General features: G+C 41.6%; 1 protein-coding gene across 1 annotated transcript in view; it reads left to right on the plus strand.

Annotated features, from left to right (window-relative positions):
• The first annotated feature begins 483 nt into the window (after window positions 1-483).
• LOC115127406 (dedicator of cytokinesis protein 3-like) overlaps window positions 484-20,956 on the plus strand; it is a 311,415-nt gene continuing 290,942 nt past the window's right edge. Inside the window, 1 exon segment of the mRNA XM_065000744.1 lies at window positions 484-565. Coding sequence (XP_064856816.1) covers window positions 484-565 — 82 coding nt within the window.

Consider the following 20,956-nt stretch of genomic DNA (forward strand, 5'->3'; position numbering starts at 1 on the left):
TTCACCAGTCTCTTCCCACAGCCGTTATCTAACAGCCCAGTGACCATTCACCAGTCTCTTCCAACAGCCGTTATCTAACAGCCCAGTGACCATTCACCAGTCTCTTCCAACAGCCCAGTGACCATTCACCAGTCTCTTCCCACAGCTGTTATCTAACAACCCAGTGACCATTCACCAGTCTCTTCCAACAGCTGTTATCTAACAGCCCAGTGACCATTCACCAGTCTCTTCCCACAGCCGTTATCTAACAGCCCAGTGACCATTCACCAGTCTCTTCCAAAAGCTGTTATCTAAAAGCCCAGTGACCATTCACCAGTCTCTTCCAACAGCTGTTATCTAACAACCCAGTGACCATTCACCAGTCTCTTCCAACAGCTGTTATCACTGGCTGGCTGAGACGCTGGGTGAGACCAGCTGGGGTCACTGGCTGGCTGAGACGCTGGGTGAGACCAGCTGTAGTCACTGGCTGAGACGCTGGGTGAGATGCTGGGTGAGAGGCTGGGTGAGACCAGCTGGGGTCACTGGCTGGCTGAGACGCTGGGTGAGACGCTGGGTGAGACGCTGGGTGAGAGGCTGGCTGAGACCAGCTGGGGTCACTGGCTGGTCAGAATATATCACTGTCTGTCCTCACATGTACAGCAGGACAGAGGCCCGAACAGACATTGATTGAAATAGTAGATGGAAGATCTCATCACATGAGAAACACACACTTTTCACAGATCTGTTAAAGTACAGGACCGTCTGTCCATCCGTCCGTCCGTCTGTCCATGCAGCTAAAGCAGGACGTAGAGCTCTCACGCATAGGCAGACAGACGGACAGACAGACGGACGGAGGGACGGACAGACAGACAGACAGACAGACAGACGGACAGACGGACAGACAGAGGGATGGACAAACAGACAGACAAACGGACGGACGGACGGAGGGAGGGAGGGAGGGAGGGAGGGAGGGAGGGAGGGACGGACGGACGGACGGACGGACGGACAGACAGAGGGATGGACGGGGGGAGGGGGTCGCTTATAACTGTAAGATGCAACCTTTCCCCTCAATGCTGAATCCATAATGTGGGTTTTAAACTGAGAATAATAGAAGGGAACAGAAAGATCCCCTGAGTCTCCTCCCCCTTTTCTCGTTCTCCTTTTCTCTAAACAACAACCGCTAAGCTGCACAACCACAACATTACCGAGAAAAATACTCCTGTACTGTAGATTATGCAACCATGGACAGAAAGAGCAGCAGTAATGTAGTTTTATATGCAAAACCCTCAATACTGCAGATAGGTAGTGTGTCTTTACAGAAAGTTGAGAGAGAGGGAGGGAGGGAAGGAGAGAGAGAGAGAGAGACTAATATGTCAGATGGACGATGTGCTCAAAGGCAGCTCTCTCTCTCTCTCTCTCTCTCTCTCTCTCTCGAAACACAGTATGAGTCTGGGTGGTGGGGTGCAAGATGTGTGTACACATATCTAAGTATTGTTTTTGACCAACTGTGCAGGCACCAAATCCACCACTCATTACTTCCACACACGGCTGATGCAGCAGCAGGAAAGGTCATTGATTTGGTCACCTACAACAGTGTATGAACGTTATACCAATCAGTTGGATCTCCCGTGCGACATGCAATGCATTCATATTTCATTGTAATTAACCCCGTAATGGCAGTAATGAAAATAGTTGCTCAGTGAAACATTATTTGGTAAGTAGCAAACATATTTAAAAAAATATTAAGCTTGAAAAGCTGGTGAATGGCAAGTTGAATGGCTGCTTCCTAGGCTTTAAGGAGAATCGCCATATTTCTCCTCTAAGCCCAGATTCTGGTTCAAGTCAAGGCCAACGCTCACAATAGCTCCAAGCCCCAGCTCCCACCTAGTGCCGATGTTAATTTGATCGCTCTGTTGTTGCACATCATTTTCCTGTACCGCAGGAAATTCAAATCAGCCTCATGATTGACCTAAATTGACTGAGAACCCGCAGTTATCTTTCTCCCACTAGATCTTACATCTAAACTAGAGGCTACTGTAGCCTATTAAAAATGAAATTACCATTAATATCACTTTTTCATTTTAATAATCAAATCCTATTGCTGCAGGATATTTTTACTCCAGCAACAAAACTGGTCAAATTAAGAGTGGTCATATTGGTCTAAGGCACTGTATCTCAGTGATCAAAGGTATCACTGCAGACCCTGGTTCAATCCCAGGCTGTATCACAACCAGATGTGATTGGGAGTCCCATAGGGTGGTGTACAATTGGCCCAGCTTCGTCTGGCTTAGGGTTTAGCCCGACGGGTAGGCCGTCATTGTAAATAAGAATTTGTTCTTGACTGACTTGCCTCGTTAAATTGGTGAGTGGGCAATACAACGCATATGAATCTGGACCAGGCTTTTTTCACTGTTTACAGCTATAACCAGTTACCACACATTAGCTACAGCTTTTCTTCTGTTTTCAAATAGTAGTCTAGGCCTTTTTGACTGTGTAGACTATTTCATATTACCATTAACATGGTATGGATAAATATATGTATCAATGTTATTACACTCTCATCGGGTAAACGCACCCGTAACATGTTTTGTCAAACAAATGCAAGTGACAGTTTACATCACAGGCCCGACAGTATGAATGGGCTGAGATCACAGGAGGTTGGTGGCAACTTCATTTGGGAGGACGGGCTCGTGGTAGAGGCTGCAGAGCGGAATCAGTGGAATGGCATCAAATACATGGTGTCCCAGGTGGTTGGTGCCGTTCCATTCGCTCCGTTCCGGTTGTTATTATGAGGAATCACCTTGTGGTTTGGTGTCTGTTAGGTAACTGCCCTCTAGCGTTGAAGATCCTCCATTAAAACAATATCAAGTAAACACATCTTAGCGTTGATAGAAGACCAGAGTATTTGTACCCATATTGATTCAATTGTTGTTGTGTTGTTGGTGTTGTTGTGTTGGTGTTGTTGTTGTGTTGATGTTGTTGTGTTGGTGTTGTTGTGGTGTTGTTGTTGTTGTTGTGTTGATGTTGTTGTGTTGGTGTTGTTGTGGTGTTGGTGTTGTTGTGTTGGTGTTGTTGTGTTGGTGTTGTTGTGGTGTTGGTGTTGTTGTGTTGATGTTGTTGTGTTGGTGTTGTTGTGTTGATGTTGTTGTGTTGGTGTTGTTGTGTTGGTGTTGGTGTTGTTGTGTTGGTGTTGTTGTGGTGTTGTTGTGTTGATGTTGTTGTTGTTGTGTTGGTGTTGTTGTGTTGGTGTTGGTGTTGTTTTTGTGTTGGTGTTGATGTTGTTGTGTTGGTGTTGGTGTTGTGTTGGTGTTGTTGTTGTGTTGATGTTGTTGTGTTGGTGTTGTTGTTGTGTTGGTGTTGTTGATGTTGTTGTGTTGGTGTTGTTGTGTTTGTGTTGGTGTTGTTGTTGTGTTGATGTTGTTGTGTTGGTGTTGTTGTGTTGGTGTTGTGGTGTTGGTGTTGATGTTGTTGTGTTGATGTTGTTGTGTTGTTGTGTTGGTGTTGATGTTGTTGTTGTGTTGTTGTGTTGATGGTGTTGTGTTGATGTTGTTGTGTTGGTGTTGTGTTGGTGTTGTTGTGTTGATGTTGTTGTTTTGGTGTTGTGTTGGTTGTGTTGATGTTGTTGTGTTGGTGTTGTGGTGTTGGTGTTGGTGTTGGTGTTGGTGTTGATGTTGTTGTGTTGTTGTGTTGCTGTTGTTGTGTTGGTTGTGTTGATGTTGTTGTGTTGGTGTTGTTGTTGTGTTGGTGGTGTTGTTGTGTTGATGTTGTTGTGTTGATGTTGTTGTGTTGGTGTTGTTGTGTTGGTTGTGTTGATGTTGTTGTGTTGGTGTTGTTGTGTTGGTGGTGTTGTTGTGTTTGTGTTGGTGTTGGTGTTGTGTTGGTGTTGTTGTTGTGTTGGTGTTGTTGTTGTGTTGGTGTTGGTGTTGTTGTGTTGGTGGTGTTGTTGTGTTGATGTTGTTGTGTTGGTGTTGTTGTTGTGTTGGTGTTGTTGTGTTGGTGGTGTTGTTGTGTTGATGTTGTTGTGTTGATGTTGTTGTGTTGGTGTTGTTGTGTTGGTGTAATGCTCCAAGGGTTTAGATAGACTGACTAACATGCAGACAGACACAGAATGTTATAGACTGACTAACATGCAGACAGACACAGAATGCTATAGACTGACTAACATGCAGACAGACACAGAATGTTATAGACTGACTAACATGCAGACAGACACAGAATGTTATAGACTGACTAACATGCAGACACAGAATGCTATAGACTGACTAACATGCAGACAGACACAGAATGTTATAGACTGACTAACATGCAGATAGAATGTTATAGACTGACTAACATGCAGACACATAATATTATAGACTGACTAACATGCAGACACAGAATGCTATAGACTGACTAACATGCAGACAGACACAGAATGTTATAGACTGACTAACATGCAGACATACACAGAATGTTATAGACTGACTAACATGCAGACAGACACAGAATGCTATAGACTGACTAACATGCAGACACAGAATGCTATAGACTGACTAACATGCAGACAGACACAGAATGTTATAGACTGAATAACATGCAGACAGACACAGAATGCTATAGACTGACTAACATGCAGACAGACATAGAATGTTATAGACTGACTAACATGCAGACAGACACAGAATGCTATAGACTGACTAACATGCAGACATACACATAATGTTATAGACTGACTAACATGCAGACAGACACATAATGTTATAGACTGACTAACATGCAGACACAGAATGCTATAGACTGACTAACATGCAGACAGACACAGAATGTTATAGACTGACTCACATGCAGACAGACACAGAATGTTATAGACTGACTAACATGCAGACAGACACAGAATGTTATAGACTGACTAACGTGGAGACAGACACAGAATGTTATAGACTGACTAACATGCAGATAGAATGTTATAGACTGACTAACATGCAGACACATAATATTATAGACTGACTAACATGCAGACACAGAATGCTATAGACTGACTAACATGCAGACACAGAATGCTATAGACTGACTAACATGCAGACAGACACAGAATGTTATAGACTGACTCACATGCAGACAGACACAGAATGTTATAGACTCACTAACATGCAGACACAAAATGCTATAGACTGACTAACATGCAGACAGACACAGAATGTTATAGACTGACTAACATGCAGACATACACAGAATGTTATAGACTGACTAACATGCAGACAGACACAGAATGCTATAGACTGACTAACATGCAGACAGACACAGAATGTTATAGACTGACTAACATGCAGACAGACACAGAATGCTATAGACTGACTAACATGCAGACAGACACATAATGTTATAGACTGACTAACATGCAGACAGACACATAATGTTATAGACTGACTAACATGCAGACACAGAATGCTATAGACTGACTAACATGCAGACAGACACAGAATGTTATAGACTGACTAACATGCAGACACAGAATGCTATAGACTGACTAACATGCAGACAGACACATAATGTTATAAATTGACTTACATGCAGACAGACAGACACAGAATGTTATAGACTGACTAACATGCAGACAGACAGACACAGAATGTTAGACTGACTAACATGCAGACAGACACAGAATGTTATAGACTGACTAACATGCAGACACAGAATGTTATAGACTGAATAACATGCAGACAGACACAGAATGTTATAGACTGACTAACATGCAGACAGACACAGAATGCTATAGACTGACTAACATGCAGACAGACACAGAATGCTATAGACTGACTAACATGCAGACACAGAATGTTATAGACTGACTAACATGCAGACAGACACAGAATGTTATAGACTGACTAACATGCAGACACAGAATGTTATAGACTGACTAACATGCAGACAGACACAGAATGTTATAGACTGACTAACATGCAGACAGACACAGAATGATATAGACTGACTAACATGCAGACAGAATGTTATAGACTGACTAACATGCAGACACAGAATGCTATAGACTGACTAACGTGCAGACAGACACAGAATGTTATAGACTGACTAACATGCAGACAGAATGTTATAGACTGACTAACATGCAGACAGACACAGAATGTTATAGACTGACTAACATGCAGACAGACACAGAATGTTATAGACTGACTAACATGCAAACAGACACATAATGTTATAGACTGAATAACATGCAGACAGACACAGAATGTTATAGACTGACTAACATGCAGACAGACACAGAATGTTATAGACTGACTAACATGCAGACATGGGGTGGGCAGTCTATGTTTGTTTTTCTATGATTCTGGGATTTCTATGTTTCGGCCTAGTATGGTTCTCAATCAGAGGCAGGTGTCGTTAGTTGTCTCTGATTGAGAATCATACTTAGGTAGCCTGGGTTTCACTGTTTGTTTGTGAGTGTTTGTTTCCGTGTCTGTGTTTTTCACCACACGGTACTATTTCGGTTTTGTAATTCACGTCATCATTTATTGTTTTTGTTCTAGTGTTCATTTTGTCTTCATTAAATACATTATGGACACTTACGACGCTGCATCTTGGTCCTATCCTTTCTACACCTCCTCTTCAGACGAAGAGGAGGAAAACCCTTACAAACGCGTTTGGAAACACTACAGACAAAATGGGAGAAAAACTACAATTTCTGGGTCATTTTTTCAAAAACCAGCCTGAAACTCTTTCTAAAAACTGTTGAGATCTAGTGGAAGACCTAGGAACTGTGATCTGGGAGGTTTGGTCTTATAATTAAAGTAATAGCCATTGAAAAAGTGGTAAGCTGAATTTTTTGGGGGAGGGTGGTTTTTCCTCGGGGTTTCGCCTGCCATATCAGTTCTGTTATACTCACAGACATTATTTTAACAGTTTTAGACATTTTTGAGTGTTTTCCGTCCAAATCTACCAATTATATAAATATCCTAGCTTCTGGGCCTGAGTAACAGGCAGTTTACTTTGGGCACGCTTTTCATCGGGATGTCAAAACACTGCCCCCTACCCCAGAGAGGTTAAACAGGTTAACATTCACCGCAGGGCCAGACAGATAACCAGGGCGTGTATTCAGAGCATGTGTCTTCACCGACATTTTCAACCTGCATGAGAGCACCAGCTGTTCCGGAAGACTGTGTGATCACAGTCTCCGCAGCCGATTGGAGTAAGACTGTTAAACAGGTCAACATTCACAAGGCCGCAGGGCCAGACAGATAAACAGGATGTGTATTCAGAGCATGCACTGACCAGCTGGCAAGTGTCTTCACTGACATGTTCAACCTCTCCCTGACCCAGTCTGTAATACCAACATGTTTCAAGCAGACCACCATAGTCCCTGTGCCCAACAATGCCAAAGCAAACTGTCTAAATGACTATCGAACCATAGCACTAACGTTTGTAGGCATGAAGTGCTTTGAAAGGCTGGTCATGGCTCATATCAACACCATCATCCCAGAAACCCTGGACCCACTCCAATTTGAATGAGAGGATGGGAGAGAGAGAGAGTGATGGCCTGATAAAAGATTACGTCTTAATTAAATAAAATGCAATAAAATATTATTCGTCACGTTTCATAAACAACTGGTGTACACTAACAGTGAAATGCTGACTCACAGTCCTTCCAGCAATACAGAGAGAGAGAACATAGAGAAATAATAGAAGAGTAAAACATGTAATAATGAACGTTATAATAGATACACATTCAGTAACTATAACTAGGCTCTATACACAGGGTACCAGTACTGAGTCAATGAGTAATGATAACTAGGCTCTATACACAGGGTACCAGTACTGAGTCAATGAGTAATGATAACTAGGCTCTATACACAGGGTACCAGTACTGAGTCAATGAGTAATGATAACTAGGCTCTATACACAGGGTACCAGTACTGAGTCAATGAGTAATGATAACTAGGCTCTATACACAGGGTACCAGTACTGAGTCAATGAGTAATGATAACTAGGCTCTATACACAGAGTACCAGTACTAAGTCAATGAGTAATGATAACTAGGCTCTATACACAGGGTACCAGTACTAAGTCAATGAGTAATGATAACTAGGCTCTATACACAGGGTACCAGTACTAAGTCAATGAGTAATGATAACTAGGCTCTATACACAGGGTACCAGTACTAAGTCAATGAGTAATGATAACTAGGCTCTATACACAGGGTACCAGTACTAAGTCAATGAGTAATGATAACTAGGCTCTATACACAGGGTACCAGTACTGAGTCAATGAGTAATGATAACTAGGCTCTATACACAGAGTACCAGTACTGAGTAATGATAACTAGGCTCTATACACAGGGTACCAGTACTGAGTAATGATAACTAGGCTCTATACACAGGGTACCAGTACTGAGTCAATGAGTAATGATAACTAGGCTCTATACACAGGGTACCAGTACTGAGTAATGATAACTAGGCTCTATACACAGAGTACCAGTACTGAGTAATGATAACTAGGCTCTATACACAGGGTACCAGTACTGAGTAATGATAACTAGGCTCTATACACAGGGTACCAGTACTGAGTAATGATAACTAGGCTCTATACACAGGGTACCAGTACTGAGTAATGATAACTAGGCTCTATACACAGGGTACCAGTACTGAGTCAATGAGTAATGATAACTAGGCTCTATACACAGGGTACCAGTACTGAGTAATGATAACTAGGCTCTATACACAGGGTACCAGTACTGAGTCAATGAGTAATGATAACTAGGCTCTATACACAGGGTACCAGTACTGAGTCAATGAGTAATGATAACTAGGCTCTATACACAGGGTACCAGTACTGAGTCAATGAGTAATGATAACTAGGCTCTATACACAGGGTACCAGTACTGAGTCAATGAGTAATGATAACTAGGCTCTATACACAGAGTACCAGTACTAAGTCAATGAGTAATGATAACTAGGCTCTATACACAGGGTACCAGTACTAAGTCAATGAGTAATGATAACTAGGCTCTATACACAGGGTACCAGTACTAAGTCAATGAGTAATGATAACTAGGCTCTATACACAGGGTACCAGTACTAAGTCAATGAGTAATGATAACTAGGCTCTATACACAGGGTACCAGTACTAAGTCAATGAGTAATGATAACTAGGCTCTATACACAGGGTACCAGTACTGAGTCAATGAGTAATGATAACTAGGCTCTATACACAGAGTACCAGTACTGAGTAATGATAACTAGGCTCTATACACAGGGTACCAGTACTGAGTAATGATAACTAGGCTCTATACACAGGGTACCAGTACTGAGTCAATGAGTAATGATAACTAGGCTCTATACACAGGGTACCAGTACTGAGTAATGATAACTAGGCTCTATACACAGAGTACCAGTACTGAGTAATGATAACTAGGCTCTATACACAGGGTACCAGTACTGAGTAATGATAACTAGGCTCTATACACAGGGTACCAGTACTGAGTAATGATAACTAGGCTCTATACACAGGGTACCAGTACTGAGTAATGATAACTAGGCTCTATACACAGGGTACCAGTACTGAGTCAATGAGTAATGATAACTAGGCTCTATACACAGGGTACCAGTACTGAGTAATGATAACTAGGCTCTATACACAGAGTACCAGTACTGAGTAATGATAACTAGGCTCTATACACAGGGTACCAGTACTGAGTAATGATAACTAGGCTCTATACACAGGGTACCAGTACTGAGTAATGATAACTAGGCTCTATACACAGGGTACCAGTACTGAGTAATGATAACTAGGCTCTATACACAGAGTACCTGTACTGAGTAATGATAACTAGGCTCTATACACAGGGTACCAGTACTGAGTAATGATAACTTGGCTCTATACACAGGGTACCAGTACTGAGTCAATGAGTACTGATAACTAGGCTCTATACACAGGGTACCAGTACTGAGTCAATGAGTAATGATAACTAGGCTCTATACACAGGGTACCAATACTGAGTAATGATAACTTGGCTCTATACACAGGGTACCAGTACTGAGTAATGATAACTAGGCTCTATACACAGGGTACCAGTACTAAGTCAATGAGTAATGATAACTAGGCTCTATACACAGGGTACCAGTACTGAGTAATGATAACTTGGCTCTATACACAGGGTACCAGTACTGAGTCAATGAGTACTGATAACTAGGCTCTATACACAGGGTACCAGTACTGAGTCAATGAGTAATGATAACTAGGCTCTATACACAGGGTACCAGTACTGAGTAATGATAACTTGGCTGTATACACAGGGTACCAGTACTGAGTAATGATAACTTGGCTCTATACACAGGGTACCAGTACTGAGTCAATGAGTAATGCTAACTAGGCTATATACACAGGGTACCAGTACTGAGTAAATGAGTAATGATAACTAGGTTATATACACAGGGTACCAGTACTGAGTCAATGAGTAATGATAACTAGGTTATATATACAGGGTACCAGTACTGAGTCAATGAGTAATGCTAACTAGGCTATATACACAGGGTACCAGTACTGAGTAATGATAACTAGGCTCTATACACAGGGTACCAGTACTGAGTAAATTTGTAATGATAACTAGGCTCTATACACAGGGTACCAGTACTGAGTAAATGAGTAATGATAACTAGGTTATATACACAGGGTACCAGTACTGAGTCAATGAGTAATGATAACTAGGTTATATACACAGGGTACCAGTACTGAGTAATGATAACTAGGCTCTATACACAGGGTACCAGTACTGAGTCAATGAGTAATGATAACTAGGTTATATACACAGGGTACCAGTACTGAGTAATGATAACTAGGCTCTATACACAGGGTACCAGTACTGAGTAATGATAACTAGGCTCTATACACAGGGTACCAGTACTGAGTCAATGAGTAATGATAACTAGGTTATATACACAGGGTACCAGTACTGAGTAATGATAACTAGGTTATATACACAGGGTACCAGTACTGAGTAATGATAACTAGGCTCTATACACAGGGTACCAGTACTGAGTAATGATAACTAGGCTCTATACACAGGGTACCAGTACTGAGTAATGATAACTTGGCTCTATACACAGGGTACCAGTACTGAGTAATGAGTAATGATAACTAGGCTCTATACACAGGGTACCAGTACTGAGTAATGATAACTAGGTTATATACACAGGGTACCAGTACTGAGTAATGATAACTAGGCTCTATACACAGGGTACCAGTACTGAGTAATGATAACTAGGTTATATACACAGGGTACCAGTACTGAGTCAATGAGTAATGATAACTAGGTTATATACACAGGGTACCAGTACTGAGTAATGATAACTAGGCTCTATACACAGGGTACCAGTACTGAGTCAATGAGTAATGATAACTAGGTTATATACACAGGGTACCAGTACTGAGTAATGATAACTAGGCTCTATACACAGAGTACCAGTTCTGAGTAATGATAACTAGGCTCTATACACAGGGTACCAGTACTGAGTAATGATAACTAGGCTCTATACACAGGGTACCAGTACTGAGTAATGATAACTTGGCTCTATACACAGGGTACCAGTACTGAGTAATGATAACTAGGCTCTATACACAGGGTACCAGTACTGAGTAATGATAACTAGGCTCTATACAAAGGGTACCAGTACTGAGTAATGATAACTAGGCTCTATACACAGGGTACCAGTACTGAGTCAATGAGTAATGATAACTAGGCTCTATACACAGGGTACCAGTACTGAGTAATGATAACTAGGTTATATACACAGGGTACCAGTACTGAGTAATGATAACTAGGCTCTATACAAAGGGTACCAGTACTGAGTAATGATAACTAGGCTCTATACACAGGGTACCAATACTGAGTAATGATAACTAGGCTCTATACACAGGGTACCAGTACTGAGTAATGATAACTAGGTTATATACACAGGGTACCAGTACTGAGTAATGATAACTAGGCTCTATACACAGGGTACCAGTACTGAGTAATGATAACTAGGCTCTATACAAAGGGTACCAGTACTGAGTAATGATAACTAGGTTATATACACAGGGTACCAGTACTGAGTAATGATAACTAGGCTCTATACACAGGGTACCAGTACTGAGTAATGATAACTAGGCTCTATACAAAGGGTACCAGTACTGAGTAATGATAACTAGGCTCTATACACAGGGTACCAATACTGAGTAATGATAACTAGGCTCTATACACAGGGTACCAGTACTGAGTCAATGAGTAATGATAACTATTCTAAAATGTATTACAAAAATACACACAATACAATACATTACATTTACATTTAAGTCATTTAGCAGACGCTCTTATCCAGAGCGACTTACAAATTGGTGCATTCACCTTATGACATCCAGTGGAACAGCCACTTTACAATAGTGCATCTAAATCTTTTAAGGGGGGGGGGGTGAGAAGGATTACTTTATCCTATCCTAGGTATTCCAATACCCCATCATGACAAAGTGAAAACAGGTTTGTAGACATTTTTGCAAATGACTAAAAATCAAAACAGAAATACCTAATTTACATAAGTATTCAGACCCTTTGCTATGAGCTCAGGTGCGTCCTGTTTCCATTGATCATCCTTGAGATGTTTCTACATCTTGATTGGAGTCCACCTGTTGATTGGACATGATTCGTAAAGGCACACACCTGCCTATATAAGGATGACAGTGCATGGCAGAGCAAAAACCAAGCCATGAGGTCAAAGGAATTGTCCGTAGAGCTCCGAGACAGGATTGTGTCGAGGCACAGATCTGGGGAAGGGTACCAAAACACTTCTGCAGCATTGAAGGTCCCCAAGAACCTAGGGGCCTCCATAATTCTTAAATGGAAGAAGTTTGTAAACACCAAGACTCTTCCTAAAGATGGCTCCCTGGCCCAACTGAGCAATCGGGGTAGAAATGCATTGGTCAGGAAGGTGACCAAGAGCCTGATGGTCACTCTGACAGAGCTACAAAGTTTCTCTGTGGAGATGAGAGAACCTTCCAGAAGGACAACCATCTCTGCAACACTCCACCAATCAGGTCTTTATGGTAGAGTGGCCAGACGGAAGCCACTCCTCAGTAAAAGGCACATGACAGCCCGCTTAGACAGCCAAAAGGCACCTAAAGACTCTCAGACCATGAGAAACAAGATTCTCTGTTCTGATGAAACCAAGAATGAACTCTTTGGCCTGAAAGTGTCACGTCTGGAGTAAACCTGGCACCATCCCTAAGGTGAAGCATGGTGGTGGCAGCATCATGCTGTGGGGATGTTTTTCAGCAGCAGGGACTGGGAAACTAGTTAGGATCGAGGGAAAGATGAATGGAGCAAAGTAGAGAGGGGTCCTTAATGAAAACCTGCTCCAGAGCACTCAGGACCTCAGACTGGGGTGAAGGTTCACCTTCCAACAGGACATCGACCCAAATCACACAGCCAAGACAACGCAGGGGTGGCTTCGGGACAAGTCTCTGAATGTCCTTGAGTGGCCCAGTCAGAGCCCGGACTTGAACCCTATCGAACATCTCTGGAGAAACCTGAAAATAGCTGTGCAGCGACGCTCCCCCATCCAACCTGACAGAGCTTGAGAGGATCTGCAGAGAAGAATGGGAGAAACTCCCCAAATACAGGTGTGCCAAGCTGGTAACATCATACCCAAGAAGACTCGAGGCTGTAACCAAAGGCGCTTCAAGTACTAATCAAATCTAATTTTATTGGTCATATACACATTATTGGTCACATATGATTTGATTTGACTTGAGAACTGAACAATGTCCATGTTTTGGAGAATGTGTACATGGTCAGGGGGAGAATCCATCTGCGACCGGTCCATTTCGTTTAATGTTTGTGAAAGTCATGAGAGACAATACAACCACATTACCATAACTCTGTATACAATAGTCTCAGTTAATAGTCTCAGTTGTGAGGCTTGCATCTAATTGTTGTATAAATTGAATGAGGAAAGATGAAACTATTTGTGAAATTATGTAATGTGATTATAAACTGTTTAATGAAGGAAACTCCAATTCCCTTTGGAGTTTAACTAAGTCATAGGCCCACCCCATGAGCACAGACGTTGATCTGGCATCATGGAACAGCTCTTTTCTACTGTTCTGGATATAACCCCCACCTTGGGAATTTCCTATTAGACCAGCTTACCTCGATAACTGAGAGGGCTAAGGTTTGAGTAGAGACCATAAACCTGAGTATAAGCTAAGGTTGTAATGGTTGTTGAAACTCTGAGACTATCGATACCGACAGAATAAGAGCAAATCTTTGATACTAATTACTAGTCTGCAGCTAGGAATTCTATACCATTGAATGCGAAGGCCGACAACCGCCGAAACATCTATTCTATAAGGACATTTCTGAATGGGACTCTGAAGTACCCATTCTAACCACGAAGGACAGGCTGATGAATTTCCAACAGAAAGAAGGAAGATTCCAACAGAGATCACGACACACTGAGCGTAAATATTGATTGCAACTATTCTCGAATGAGTGAGTGTTCATGTGCAAAGGATTAGCATTTCAATTGTTATAATTATCAACTTTGCCTTTTATCTTTCACGCCATACCGGTTTAGCCCACTAGGGCACATCCCCCTATCATTTCCCTGTAACCATACCTACTTTGTTTGTTTGTTTATGCATTTCTGTGATTTAGTTAGTTAATAAATAAATGGATGATTCATAGTGAAGACTGGGTTCGTGCAGATAACCAACAATTTACTACGTTTGGAGTGAGACTAACGTGAGGCAAAGAATAATTATTTAATTAGAAAACTAATTGATCAGATATTAAAATATCTCAAAAGTTGTATTAGGAAAATTATAACTTAGTAATCTGAATATTTTCTTTGGTGCCCAGTCTTCCTAGTTAACTACATTGACATGATTAGAATAATCAGGTAAGAATAATTACAGAGAATTGATTTGATAAAAGAACAGTCTTCAGTTTAATGATGCCAAAGACACGACAAGTATAACTAGGAATAACTAGACAGATAATAAACAGTGTACACGGGATGAAAAAATAAATAAAGAGAGCGGTATGGATCCAGCTGTGCAATAGTGCAATAGAGATTGCATCATCCAGGGATCTGTTGGGGCGAATTGGAGCGGGACTAGGGTTTCTGGGATGATGGTGTTGATGTGAGCCCTGACTAGCCTTTCAAAGCATTTCATAGCTACAGATGTGCTACGGGGCGATACTCATTTAGACAGTTTACTTTGGCATTGTTAGGCACAGGGACTATGGTGGTCTGCTTGAAACATGTAGGTATTACAGACTCGGACATGGAGTGGTTGAAAATGTCAGTGAAGACACTTGCCAGTTGGTCAGTGCATGCTCGCAGTACACGTCCTGGTAATCCGTCTGGCCCTGCGGCCTTGTGAATGTTGACCTGTTTAAAGGTCTTACTCCAATTGGCTGCGGAGAGCGTGATCACACAGTCTTCCGGAACAGCTGGTGCTCTCATGCATGTTTCAGTGTTATTTGCCTCGAAGCGAGCACAGAAGTAGTTTAGCTCGTCTGGTAGGCTCATGTCACTGGGCAGCTCCCGGGTTAGAGTCCCGCTCTTTGAAAGTGGCAGCTCTACCCTTTAGTTCAGTGTGGATGTTGCCTATAATCCATGGCTTCTGGTTGGGGTATGTACGCACAAATCACTATGGGGACGACGCCATCAATGCACTTATTGATGAAGCCAATGACTGATGTGGTGTGCTCCTCAATGCTATCGGAGGAATCCCGGAACATATTTTATTATGGTCAGATTTGCCAAATGGAGGACGAGGGAGAGCTTTGTTCACGTCTCTGTGTGTGGAGTAATGCTGGTATAAATTTGGTTAAACGGATTTAAGTTTCTCTGCATTAAAGTCCCCGGCTACTAGGAGTGCAGCTGCATAAGGAAAATAACATATTCACACAAGCACTGATATTTAACCCTTTCTCCTATACTCCTCCTACACATCTGAATAGCCAATACGCCTCTGTTGCTGTCCAGAAGATTAGTGATACAGGTTCTTCCTCACTTCATCTAAACTGACCTCTGCCCCAAACTCCTCCCCATAGGAACCCTGATGTTCAACAAGAACATGTTCTGACAGAATGTAAACGTTCTACGTTCCCCTCTCTCAGCTCAGTGACATGAATAAGTATATTTCATATTTTCAAATATAGAAGTCAGAACCCATCAGTGACAACTCAGGACTATTATTGGTTTTCCTACTTGTTAGATGATGCATGTGGACCTTACCGTGTGTGTGTGTGTGTGTGTGTGTGTGTGTGTGGGTGTGTGTGTGTGTGTGCGTGCACGCTTCTACAAGGCTTTCTGTGTAGATGTATTGGTACAGACCTATCTGTTGGTTGTGATGTCCTGACTGATGGAATACATAGTCTCAGTAACAGGAGCCAAGACTAGCTATTCTCTATTCTGCCACTGAAGGCCCGTTGCTTAGTAACACCACAAACATTCTGCCTCCAGAACAGAAAGAACCGCAGGGTTGGAACAGTACACTGGAAAAGAACACTTGAACAAAACACTGTTATAGAACACTGGAACAGAACACTGTTATAGAACACTGTTATAAAACACTGGAACAGAACACTGTAATAGAACACTGGAACAGAACACTGTTATAGAACATTGGAACAGAACACTGTTATAGAACACTGGAACAGAACACTGGTATAGAACACTGGAACAGAACACTGGTATAGAACATTGCTATAGAACACTGGAACAGAACACTGTTATAGAACACTGGAACAGAACACTGGAACAGAACACTGTTATAGATCACTGGAACAGAACACTGTTATAGAACACTAGAACAGAACACTGTTATAGAACACTGGAACAAAGTTTTAGACTGATCCAATGAACCATTGTACATCAAAATGTTGTATCAAGACTGCCCAAATGTGCCTAATTTGTTTATTAATAACGTTTCATGTTCAAAACTGCACTCTCTCCTCAAACAACAGCATGGTATTCTTTCACTGTAATAGCTACTGTAAATTGGACAGTGCAGTTAGATTAACAAGAATTTAAGCTTTCTGCCAATATCAGATATGTCTATGTCCTGGGAAATGTTCTTGTTACTTACAACCTCATGCTAATCGCATTAGCCCACGATAGCTCAACCGTCCCGTTTACGGGACACTGATCCCGAAGCAGTAGTTTATTTACATTGTCTGCAGAAAGTGTTCGTACCCTTTGACTTATTCCACATTTTGTTGTGTTACAGCCTGAATTCAAAATGGATTAAAAAAATAAATTCTTCTCACCTATCTACACACAATACCCCATATATATATATATATATATATATAGTGACAATTTGAAAACATGTTTTTAGAAATGTTAACGATATTTTCTAAAATGAAAAACAGAAATATATTTTTTACATAAGTAGGCAGTGATTACGGCTGTGAGTCTCTCTGGGTCAGTGTCTAAGAGGGATTACGGCTGTGAGTCTCTCTGGGTCAGTGTCTAAGAGGGATTACGGCTGTGAGTCTCTCTGGGTCAGTGTCTGAGAGGGATTACGGCTGTGAGTCTCTCTGGGTCAGTGTCTGAGAGGGATTACGGCTGTGAGTCTCTCTGGGTCAGTGTCTAAGAGGGATTACGGCTGTGAGTCTCTCTGGGTCAGTGTCTGAGAGGGATTACGGCTGTGAGTCTCTCTGGGTCAGTGTCTGAGAGGGATTACGGCTGTGAGTCTCTCTGGGTCAATGTCTGAGAGGGATTATGGCTGTGAGTCTCTCTGGGTCAGTGTCTGATAGGAATTACGGCTGTGAGTCTCTCTGGGTCAGTGTCTGAGAGGGTTTACGGCTGTGAGTCTCTCTGGGTCAGTGTCTGAGGGATTACGGCTGTGAGTCTCTCTGGGTCAGTGTCTAAAAGGGATTACGGCTGTGAGTCTCTCTGGGTCAGTGTATAAAGGGGATTACGGCTGTGAGTTTCTCTGGGTCAGTGTCTGAGAGGGATTACGGCTGTGAGTCTCTCTGGGTCAGTGTCTAAAAGGGATTACGGCTGTGAGTTTCTCTGGGTCAGTGTCTGAGAGGGATTACGGCTGTGAGTCTCTCTGGGTAAGTCTCTCAGAGCTTTGAAAACACGTGGATTGTGCAACATTTGCCCATTATTCTTTAAAAAAATTCTTCATAGTCTGTGAAATTGGTTGTTGATAATTGCTCGACAATCATTTTCAGGTCTTGCCATAGATTTCCAAGTAGATTTAATTTAAACCTGTAACTAGGCCACTCAGGAACATTCACTGTCTTCTTGGTAAGCAACTCCAGTGTATATTTGGCCTTGTGGTTTAGGTTATTGTCCTGTTGGAAGGTGAATTAATCTCCCAGTGGATGGTGGAAAGCAGACTAAACTAGGTTTTCCACTAGGATTTTGCCTGTGTTTAGCTCCATTCTGAAAAACTCCCCAGTCCTTAATCTTGACGCTACTCATCCCTGTCGCGGGATCATTTTCGTCAGCAGTCGCTGAATAGCACCACAGTCAAATAATATTACTAGAAAATATTCATATTCATGAAATCACAAGTGAAATATATTGAAACACAGTTTAGCCTTTTGTTAATCACCCTGTCATCTCAGATTTTGAAATTATGCTTTACAGCCAAAGCTAGACAAGCATTTGTGTAAGTTTATCGATAGCCTAGCATAGCATTATGCCTAGCTAGCAGCAGGCAACCTGGTCACGAAAATCAGAAAAGCAATCAAATTAAATCGTTTACCTTTGATGAGCTTCGGATGTTGTCACTCACAAGACTCCCAGTTAGATAGCAAATGTTCCTTTTTTCCAAAAATATTATTTTTGTAGCCGAAATAACTCTGTTAGTTCTTCACGTTTGGGCTGAGAATTCGACCGGAAATTGCGGTCACGACAACTCTGAAAAATATTCCAAATTAGCTTCATAATATCGACAGAAACATGGCAAACGTTGTTTATAATCAATCCTCAAGGTGTTTTTCAAATATCTATTCGATAATATATCAACCGGGACAGCTGTATTTTCAGTAAGACCGGGAGGAAAAATAGCTACCTCTGTCTATTACGCAATAATTACTCTGAGAGCCCTCAGCCGGACACTTACGCAATGTAGTCGCTTACGCTCATTCTTCAACATAAAGGCGTGAAACTACGGCAAAATGCTGTAGACACCTTGGGGAATACGTAGAAAAAGGAATCTGGTTGATAGCCCATTCACTGCTCAAAATCGGAACGCAGAGCTTTCAAAACATGAGTCACTTCCTGATTGGATTTTTCTCAGGCTTTCGCCTGCATTATCAGTTCTGTTATTCTCACAGACAATATTTTTATAGTTTTGGAAACTTTAGAGTGTTTTCTATCCTAAGCCGTCAATTATATGCATATTCTAGCATCTTGTCCTGACAAAATAGCCCGTTTACTTTGGGAACGTTATTTTTCCAAAAATGAAAATAGTGCCCCCTAGTTTCAACAGGTTCGATTACAAGCATACCCATAACATGACGCAGCCACCTCTATGCTTTAAAGTATGGAGAGTGGTACTCAGTAATGTGATGTATTGGATTTGCCCCAAACATAATACTTTGTATTCAGGACAAAACGTTAATTGCTTTGCCACATTTTGGGTTTTGTTGCGCCTGTGTTTTGGTAACAGTGGGTTTGGGGTTTGTTGCGCCTGTGTTTTGGTAACAGTGGGTTTGGGTTTTGTTGCGCCTGTGTTTTGGGCTTCACCCATGTTTGTCCCTGTTACTGTGCTTGAGGACATTAAAGTGTTTTTTCCTGTCTACCTTCTGCTCTCTGCGTCTGACTCCACACCCATCACTCTCCCGACGTCACAATTCTGGACAGGCTTCCTTCTTTTCACTCCGTCATTTAGGTTAGTATAATGGAGTAACTGCAACGTTGTTGATCCAGCCTCAGTTTTCTCCTGTCACATCCATTCAACTCTGTAACTGTTTTAAAGTCACCATTGGCCTCATGGTGAAATCCCTGAGCGGTTTCCTTCCTCTCCGGAAACTGAGTTAGGAAGTACGCCTGTATCTTTGTAGTGACTGGGTGTATTGATACACCATCCAAAGTGTAATATAATAACTTCACCATCACTCAAAAGGATAGTCAACTAGGTGCCCTTCTTTGCGAGACATTGGAAAACCTCCCTGGTCTTTGTGGTTGAAGCTGTGTTAGAAATTCACTGCTCGACTGAGGGACCTTACAGATAATTGTATGTGTGGGGTAAAGAGAGGCATGTCAAAGAAAGCACTATTATTGTACACCGAATGAGTCCATGCAATGTACTATATGACTTGTTAAGCACGTTTTTACTCCTGAACTGAACTCCTGAACTGAACTGATATTTATTATTATTTAGTCTTGCCATAACAAAGTGGTTGAATACTTATTGATTCAAGACATTTCAGCTTTTCATTTGTAATTAATTTGTAAAAATTTTGAAAAAACGTAATTCCACTTTTACATTATGGGCTATTGTGTGTAGGCCAGTGACAAATCATTAATCCTTTTTAAATTCAGGCTGTAACACAACAGAACGTGGAAAAAGTCTAGGGGTGTGAATACTTTACTGAAGTACTTTACTGAAAACTGAAGGTGCTGTAGGTATCTTTGATATTAACAAGGTCATCACTGTTTTGCAGGGAGTCCTGGTAATCTGGTATTATCTGGTATCCCAAAAAACAGAAACAAAATCTTTGAACTAAATAAAACAACAAAACATAACATAATATAAACACATTTACAGTTACACAAATAGATTAATATGACATTAACAGCTGAATTAGCTTGGCAGCTGTTCTATACTCTAATGGGTTCCATCCATTCCTGCTGTTTGCTACTATGTCTGTGTCAGTCTACTAATCCTGTGGTAGCCTGGAAGCATCATTAGAGAAGACGACTGGCCCACTTTACAGTACTGGGTTTACCTTGAAGCTTTATGAAAAGACAGACAG

The sequence above is a fragment of the Oncorhynchus nerka genome, linkage group LG15 (genome assembly GCF_034236695.1).
Source record: "Oncorhynchus nerka isolate Pitt River linkage group LG15, Oner_Uvic_2.0, whole genome shotgun sequence".
NCBI classification, from domain to species: Eukaryota; Metazoa; Chordata; class Actinopteri; order Salmoniformes; family Salmonidae; genus Oncorhynchus; species Oncorhynchus nerka.